Source organism: Maylandia zebra, linkage group LG14 (assembly GCF_041146795.1).
Source record: "Maylandia zebra isolate NMK-2024a linkage group LG14, Mzebra_GT3a, whole genome shotgun sequence".
Lineage (NCBI taxonomy): Eukaryota > Metazoa > Chordata > Actinopteri > Cichliformes > Cichlidae > Maylandia > Maylandia zebra.
The window spans coordinates 38,783,569-38,792,894 of record NC_135180.1 but is presented as its reverse complement, the minus strand read 5'-3'; the positions used below and the strand labels follow the sequence as shown (position 1 = coordinate 38,792,894).

General features: G+C 45.9%; 1 protein-coding gene across 1 annotated transcript; it reads right to left on the bottom strand.

Annotated features, from left to right (window-relative positions):
• Window positions 1-4,934: 4,934 nt before the first annotated feature.
• On the bottom strand, window positions 4,935-9,290 carry LOC111500695 (uncharacterized). The gene has a single exon (XM_076873495.1). It carries the CDS (start codon window positions 8,931-8,933, stop codon window positions 8,124-8,126), a length of 810 nt encoding a protein of 269 aa, XP_076729610.1. The 5' UTR covers window positions 8,934-9,290; the 3' UTR covers window positions 4,935-8,123.
• Between the last annotated feature and the right edge of the window lie 36 nt (window positions 9,291-9,326).

The following is a 9,326-nucleotide window of genomic DNA, read 5'->3' as shown; positions in this document are numbered from 1 at the left end:
GCTGCAGCCAGTGTTTCAGCATTTTGCCTCAGTTTATGTTAAACAGATAATGACACAGTGTAGTATCTCATGTGTTTTAGTGCATTTTTATTCACCTGATTTAAAGACCTGCTAACTACAGTTATGTTCAGATACATAAAACCAGAGCAGAGCCAGAGCTGTACATCCAGGCTAAAAGTGAAGGACAGTCCCAGTTTCCTGCTGATGCACAGTGCTGCATGCACACAAGAACAACACGATTCAGTGTATGAGTGCCATAAGAATAACAGAGAGACTTTTAATTAGAAATTCATTTGGAATATGAATCTGCAGGCGACGTTAACCTCCTGTTTAAACACAACAATTAATGAAGGAAGAGTGGCGAGATAAAGAACGCCTGCACACACTGCTCTGGACTGTGTGTGTGTGTTTAAACGATATCGATTCTTCTCTAACAGTAATTAGCTGATTGATGAGGGAGCTTCACAGTCAGGACTGCACACACACACACACACACACACACACACACACACACACACACACACACACACACACACACACACACACACACGGTGACAGACTGACCGAGCACCCGCCGTGTTGTCGCGCTAATTGCTTTTAGGTAATGCGTCATGTATAAGTGTATGGATGATGCTGACCTCTGACCTCTGGATGGAGTGATCAGTGAGAGAGAAAACCTGATGAGATGTGATGAGAGTCCTGCCGCTGCGTCGGGTTAATGTGCGTTTAGAGAACAATGAGGAAGTGAAGGGCGAGTGGACACGCCGAGGATCAAACAGCCAGCCAGGAGAAAATAGATGAAAAAATAGAAATGAAAATTAAGACTTCACAGTCGCCTCTGTTGGTGCACAGCGAGCGTTTTCATTGGTTTATCATGGGTTTATAATCTGTAGCTGATGGATTTAATAAGAGATAATCCTGTTTTGCATGGATGCCTAACTTTATTGTAACACCTGAGCAGAGACACTGTGACTCTCTCACTCTTATTTATATTAATAATAATTAATAAATAAAAACCAAAGTAAGAGGAAAATCGATATGAGACAATCTGAAAAAGTGCAAAATGGTAAAATTTGTGTTAAGGAACAGAAATCAGCATATTAAATATAGATGAGTGTGTGTGTGTGTGTGTGTGTGTGTGTGTGTGTGTGTGTGTGTGCACGCGCGCTGAGTTTAATGGTTGATGAGTCCTAATGGCATTCTGTGTGATGATAAGTAACTACACACCAACTGTCTTCTGCTCAACAATTAACTCACTGTCACCACACACACACACACACACACACACACACACACACACACACACACACACACACACACACACACACACACAGACACACACAGACAATGAGGTGGAACCATCACTGAATCGTATTTGGACGAAAGGTTAAAGGTCCCCGTGAGCTACCATCCATGGAGCTGCCAGATCCACGCTCTGTAGCTAACTGGCTAACAGCCTCCATGTTGGCTTACTGTGGAAATGACAGGTTTCTCCGTCTCATCCAGGTCGGGGGTCAGTCTGAGTGGAGATGCCCAGACGTCCCCTTCCTGGTCACTTCCTCCAGCTCTTCCAAGGACTCCCAAACAACCCCAGAAACATAATCTCTACCCCTGGTCTCTGGTCCACCGGGCGCTTGTCCTCCCAGCTGTACACGCCCAAAACATCTTGTCCAGGAGGCACCCTGGTCAGATGCTAACCCCGAGTCCCTGCTAAATGATCAAGGCCCTCTCCCTCTCTGAGAGCCCTTGTGAAGAAGCTCGTTTCCACTGATTTCATCCACTTTCATTCTTTCAGTCACTGCTCACAGCTTGTGACTGCAGGCTGAGGGCAGAGAGCTTATAGCAGTGGAGTGGTTTGGGTGCCTATCAGTGAGCCCTATCACTGATCAGGGAAAATCAGTGAGATCAGAAAACCTCTCTGATGATTACAAAATCAAAGGACCAGTTCACCCTGCCCAGGCCAGGGCGACTGGGGCCCCGCCCTGGATCCAGGAGGAAGGGCTGGAGGGCAAGTGTCTGCTGGACGGGGACAAACCTGTCACCTACAAGTCATTGATGTCAGAGGACATTAGCTTATTTTATGGAGCTGGTGTGAGTGTGCTGTATACATAAAGATGCTGAAAAAACCTGTAAATGTCCATCAGCTTCCCCTGCTTCAGCTGTAACAGGTTAACGATCGAACAACCCTTAATTTTTATTCTTGTCATTTCATGATGTCAAACAGTCCGAGTTCTTCCACCACCACAGAGTGACGTTACAGAGGATCCAAGCACACCGCTGTGGTTCGAGGAGTCAGCTCTGAATTCTGCTTCCTGTCACAGAGGACTGGAAGACGAAAGTGGACACCGAGAGTTATGGTCTGATCAAAGCTCAGGAAAGATGAACGAGGATTCGATATGGACTAAAAACATTGCGGAAGTGAAGCAACTGTGCAAAAGTAAGGAGACAGAAGTCAATACAAGCATCTAACGCCACATCCGGATATATCAAAACTGGCACGTTAGGCTCTGAAGTACTTATTTGATCATCTGACTGTATATTCGTGTCTTCGTGTTTCCGTGTTTCCAGAGAAAATCAGAGTAAACTGATCAAAGTCAAAGTGAAAAGAAATGCGGCGGAGGAGGTCGAGGAGGCGGGCGAAGGAATTTTCAGTCAATGGTGGATCAAATAACGGCGGTCGCGTGTTGCAAGCGTGCATTGAATGTAAATTTGCAGAGACGACCTTTGGTACAGTAGGCAACACACACACACTGTAATTAATAACCAGTTGAACCAGTCCACACTGGGAACATCAGACTGGATTACACATAAATATCTAAGCTGGTAACGCTGTGGTTGGGGGGTTGATGGGGTGTGTGCAGCTCTGTTTCCTTTACACTTTCCTCCACCTGTCCTTAGCACGTCAGCTATAAAAGAACTGATTGTGTTTCTTCTGTATCTGACCAATGATGTGACGGCTGTTTGGTCAGTTCCTCTGATAAACTGTCCAAGACGTCAGAGCTCCAGTTTGTTGCAGCCATAGAAGCTAGATAGCGTTCCACTGTAAATACGGTGATGTATGGCTCCCACAAACCAACATGGCAGCAGTCAAAAGGGTTCAAAGCGGCGAGTGACGTGATGGTGAAACTTTCCTCTGTCGGGGCTGCCGGGGGCTCTGATGCATGTTTATTCAGGCTAACGCGCAGCTGTAAATAAAGTTTGAAGACTGCAGCGTTCAGCTGTCGTGCTCATCTTTTATAAATCCAACATGCATGCAGAGGATCTGTGACGCTGCCAGAGGAAACTCCTCTAACTAAACTTTTAATCGATGTCCTGCTGCTGCGGCGGCGTCCTGCTGGCAGGGACGAGAGGGTCTGACTGAGCAGCGGCTCGCATTAATAAACGCTGATGAGCCTGTTTTTCTTTAAAAGCCATTTCTGCTTTATTAGTGCGAGCAGAGTAAAGAGCGACAGGTAGAGACAGATGAGAGGAGCGGGTAAAGGTCATGGTGACAGTGATGCTCAGTGGCGCTCATAGAGCATATCTCCAGCTAATCCCTCTGCTAATACAACCAGTCACAGTCACGCCATTATTTCAGGCTTTAGTCTGAGACCGCGGTAGCAGGAACACTGCACTGGGCTTTTAGCTCATCAGACTCTTTTAGGGGTTTGGGAGTAAAATTTAAGTTTAGGTAAGTTAGGCTTTGACACTTTGTTAAAATGATTAAAATTAGAGTTAAGAGGCCTGTGAATGCATTAATGTCACGGCTGTTCCTTCCCCTACTCATGGACCGGAGCGGGAAGCAGCCAAAGTATGACAACCACTTATCCAGAGTACCTCAGCACTACTCTTCATCAGAGCCCCCCAAACACAGCCAGCGAGTTTGAAGTGGATTGGTTTAACAGCTGCTGAGATAAGCAAAGAAAAGAGACGGAGATACGGAAGTTTCTTCGTGTGGAAACACCCTGTTTGTTAGTGGAAGTGACCTGGAATAGAGCCTGTTTGTTATAGTCATCGGCCTTTCTGCTGTTGTCTATGAATGTGAAGGTTTAGTAACTGCAAATACTTAAATACTGTAGCATGAAATGATCATACTTCATAGTCCACACAGCGTCGCTGTCACAGCGAGGAGGCGGAGCAGTCGCCCCCCTGCAGCATACCTGCATTGTTCTGACAGACAGTGAAGCAGCACCAGTCCAACTGTTTGCTTGTGACTGTGTTGTTGGCTGTTTTGGGCGGAGCATAGATTCTCACGCCGCTGTTTCCTGGAACACATTTCTGTGAGACTGTGCCACAAATCATTGTTAAAATACACGGAGGTGCGTTTGCTGCTCTCTGCAGACGAGCTGTCGAACACCATCAATGAGCTGCTATTGATCTCTGCGTGCACACAGCAGGAGATGATGGATGATTTAAATTTAACGCTCAGGTTTTTTGTGTTTCAGGGCTTCGGCCAAAGACGCCACTTAAACATTAATTAATTAGAAAACAACTGCAGCAGTTCAAAAACAGCTAATGTCACTAGTCTCTGGCTCATACGTCTCTGACGGGGTTCAGCGGTTTGTGTCTCAGCTGAAGGTGGCGTGTGAACTGCCAAAGCCTCCCCTGTGCAGTGAGGAAACAGCGTGTTTGTGCAGTTTGGTAGATACCTGCTGGACGAAGGTCGAGCTCACCTAATCACCAGGAGAGGAGCTGGACCGCAGGACGGATACACTCACATCCTGGTCCCTGGACGTCGGGCTATTCTCCGGTGAATGAGACGGTTGTGTCAGTAAAGTTTGTGCTTACATTTGTACTTTGGTGATAATTTCTAAGAGTAAGGAATCACAAGATGAAAAGTTAAACCAGACTACAACCAGTAATTCTCAGGAGCAGTTTATTAAAAGACAAAACAAGAGCAGGCCAGCAGACCAATAACTGAAACTCCCTGAAACCAGCCACCTAATCTCGCCCAATTGATTCAATTTTATTTACATAGCATCAAAACACAACAACTCAAGTCACTTTACATTGTAACAAACTTACAGTAATACAGAGAAAAACCCAACAATCATATGACCCCCTATGAGCAGCACTTTGGCAACAGTGGGAAGGAAAAACTCCCTTTTAACAGGAAGAAACCTCCTGCAGAAGCATGTGGCCTGTCTACATTCCCAGTGACCAACAGGGAATGGGAGAGCACGAAGACAGTACAAAGACACTCTGTGGAGCCAGAGATTAATAACAAGCCTTCCTGTGTTTGCTTCACTTTCCTGTTACTTCCTTAGTTTCTCGTGGCTCTGTTCCTGTTGGGTTCGGCTCTGATGTTGGTTTATGTCAGAGGGAAGGCTCAGATCTCCCAGCTGAGTGGCTTCCCTTCTCTTTGGTAACTTTGGCGCGCCTTCTGTTGGCCATGGTTAATTTCTTTTGCTTCTTCTTAGATGTTAATAACTGACAGATTTCTTGGAACCACTTCACTCTTTTTAGTTAGGCGGGACGTGTTGTGTAGAAAGACTTTCTGGGGGTTGTGACAGTTGACAGTAAGAATTCAGGTTTTTTATTAATCCATGCGTGCTGCCCTGATAAATATATAAACCTCATGAAAACAGAGGCGATACGCAGACTGTGCGTACTAACTCTGGAAACACAGGAACGCCCACACTCAGGCTGGTGGTCGAACAGCGACACCTGCTGGTTTGTGCTGATTTAGCCTCTCATTTACGTTTCTGCTGATTTTCCCACCTGAAGTCACTTGTTACCGTCAACGGATCAGATTTGTTTAGGAAGTTGTGTAAATGACCCAGAAGTGCTTTCTTAATCACATCAGCAAAGGATGCGCTGGAGGATCCTTTGTAAAGGAAAGCAGTTAATGACATCCCACAATTCATAGCTGTGGACCAACATGTTCATTAATGATAATGTGTTTTCCATTTCATGCCATAACATGTTTGAACCTGTGTCAGGAAAAGTGATTAAGAAAAGACGTTTGATGAGAATGTCAAAATAAAAGTCCTGCAACTACATTTTAGCTGCTCAGTGACTATTTCTGAGCCTCAGTCAGTAAAGCACAGAAGAAGCTCATAATCATTAGCATTAAACATGTGCTCCCAAAGAGCCAAGACATCTGACGGTGAAACACATTCCTCCATCAGAGGTGGAAAAAACAATCACCTCAACTGTTTCAGCACGTTTTCCACAATCCACTAAAAATGAATAATTAAAAGAAATTTCAGATGCCAAACAATTATCATCGTCAACATAGATTTTTATTAACCAGTGTCTCTTTATAGAAATGGTATCACATCACGTACAAGCACGTTCAGTCTGTCCACGTAAAGATGAGCAGTGCCATCTCTTTATTAGTCATCAAAGAAAAGCAGGGTTTGATCTGAGAACAGCCGCTGACATGCAGAAACAGCAAAGCTACAAGAGGAGATAACACTGATTAAAGGTCTCGGGTGAAAACAGACGGGGCTGTGGAAACATTATGAAATCAACATAAATAACGAGGGACTCCTTTTCTATTAGAAAACACAGAGACTAAAGTAAGATGTATAAAAATAAGGCATTTCCAGTTATTTTATAGGTGAACTGTGATTTTGTTAGCAGCTAGTGTCGTCACCTGTCGTGTGGTGGCGGGCTGATGAGCTACTTTCATCCATGATACATGAACCTGGATTGTTCTCATGTTCTTGTCATTTATCGTCAGTGGGTGTAGCAGCAGCAGCCCCTTTGTCCACCTGTCAATCAAAGAGGCCACACCCCCAACAATGCAAATTTTAAGCCTTAAGATCATTTAAACAGGAGAGTTAGCCAAAGAGAACGAAACCGTTTGTAAACACGTTGATTTCTGCTGTAAGATCAGACATTTCAACATCTGTGGGGACTGACTCACTGCTGGAGCCTCAAGAGGCCATTAGAGGAACTGCAGATTTTGGCACTTCAGCATCAGCTCAATTTTGAGGTTGATTCTCGTATAAAAGCCTTAAAGATTCAAAGTGTTTTGTTGTGTTGGTTTCATATTTTCACTGTGAGCTGTAAATCTTGTGAATTAAGGAAAGACACTGAAAACTTTGTCCCTGAGTTTGTCCTTAAGGCAGCGTTTCTCTGTGGCCTCGATGCAGTTTTACTAGAGACCAAATAAGGGAAACAATACTCTGGTTTATTAAAAGGTGTATTAACTTCCTCAATATGGACAAAAGTACGGGACCACCTACGTAAGACAGCTGTAAGAGCTGCTTGGCCATGCAAGAGGAACTTTGGAGCGCTGCAGCCTTTGACTCAACAGAGCGTCGGCGACTTTTGCAAACTGTGCGCCCGAACACTCGAGACCTCGTTCAATTACTTTACACAGTCTGTCACTGCATGGCCGAGTGCCTAAAAGCTTCCACTTTGAAATAATACCCCCGAAAGCGTGGTGAAACATTTAGGAGGGAAGTCGGACTTGATGCAACAATGGTTTCCTGTTACAGCACCTACTTCAATTCAAACTGACAACCCCTGAATTCAATAATTAGGAGATGTGACCCAGTACTTTTGTTCATAAGCGTAGTTCTTGTACTATTGCAGAAGTTCTGAAACCTTCAAGATCTGCCATTTAGATCAGCGGTCCCCAACCCCCGGGCCTTGGCCCGGTACCGGTCCATGAGTCGTTTGGTACCGGGGCGCGAGAGTTGAGGCTCAGGTGTGAAATGTATGGTTTTCAGGGTTTTTATCGGTTTTCAGCATTATTTTGTTATTGTTTTTATCGTTAACTCGGTTTTCCTGGGTCTTTTCACGTGTGATATGAATAAATCTTTTTTTCGGTACCGGTACTAGTTTTATTTTGTTGCATTTATCTTAAAGGCCGGTCCGTGAAAATATTGTCGGGCATAAACCGGTCCGTGGCGCAAAAAAGGTTGGAGACCGCTGATTTAGATCATCCTGAAATATACGGATCTCCTGCTCTCCAGAGGATGAACTCTAAAGATTTGAATTACCCCTGGACTTTGCCTTCTATCGCCTCCCTCAGGACAAACCCATCTTAATGTTTCTTCTGACCTCCCAAACACTTGTATTTTCCTGACGTCATTTGAATGCAGCATCTCCTTTGAGTTAGAAATAAAGGTCTTTATCAAAGGGTGGAGTTGGTGCCATTTTCACCACAAGCTCCACCCCTTTTCCCTCTACGATGGAAGAACTTCCTCAGACGTCCTTGAACTGCTCACCGCCTGCTGCTGGTTGTGTTTCCCCATTTTGTTCTCCGGACTGATAGTGAGGGCGGAGTCAGAATCTAGGTGGTGTATGAGGGTGGGGTTAGGAGAGCAGTGAGCATCATGGGCGGAGTTAGGAACTGGGTTGGGGTGTGTTTCTGGGACCGGGTCTGAACGAACTTCTGTCCTATCGCATGGTTCCTGCTGTGTTTGTGTCTCTACTGTAAGCTCCACCCCTGCCCCCTCTACATTGCCCATAAACCCAGCGCACCCTGAGCAACTCCTGCTGTGCTGTGGCCCCTCCTCCATATTTATGACCCCTCTCTTGAGGTACCCTCTGGGCCGCGTCCGCCTGTCTCTGCGGCTAACATTGGTACGCCCGTTTCGGTGGCCCTGATTGGTTCTGTCGCTCTGGCTCTGGATCCGTTGAGCCCTCTGCAGGGCCATGGCAGCCAGGTCTGAGTGCGATGATGTGCTGTCGATCAACCTCCTGCCCAGAGCGAGTGGGCGGACGGGCAGTGCCAGCCTCAGCCTGAGCCAGAAGCGAGAGCGCCGCGGTTCAGATCGGGTTCCTCGCCATGTGACGGTGGTGATGGTGGCCTGACGGAGCTGAGGGACCTCCACGCAGGCCAGTTTGCTGACTGAGCGGTAAACCACAGCGATAATAGAGGCTCGGAGACTATTCTCGAGGTACAGACCGAGACGACACTCCAGGAGACTGAAGCTCTTTTCTGCCAGGAAGTTTGGGCTGAGAACCAAGAGGAGGCGGCGGCTCCGCTGCATTGACTGCAGGATGGCCTCTGATAGGTCTGACAGGGGACAGACAAAAAGACTCAAGGACTGCAGCTCAAGGTTCAGCTTACATCCACACGTACACGGGTACTTTTAGCTCTGCCACGAAGGAGACGTGGCAACTTTAGTTTGTCTGATCGTTCCAGAGTTACTGAAAATGTTACGGATAGATCTGCATAAACATTTCACCATAACATTAAAGGGATTCTTCACCTGAGATATGTCAATGTTGGACATTTAGTTGCAAATCTTCATGAAGACACATCAAACTGGGAGACATTGTCTTTATGTTCTCCACAAAATATCAGATATCAGGGGCTTCATTCATTCATGGTGTGGAGGGAAGCTACGACCGAGGCATAGTTTTATTTTTGTGTGTGTGAT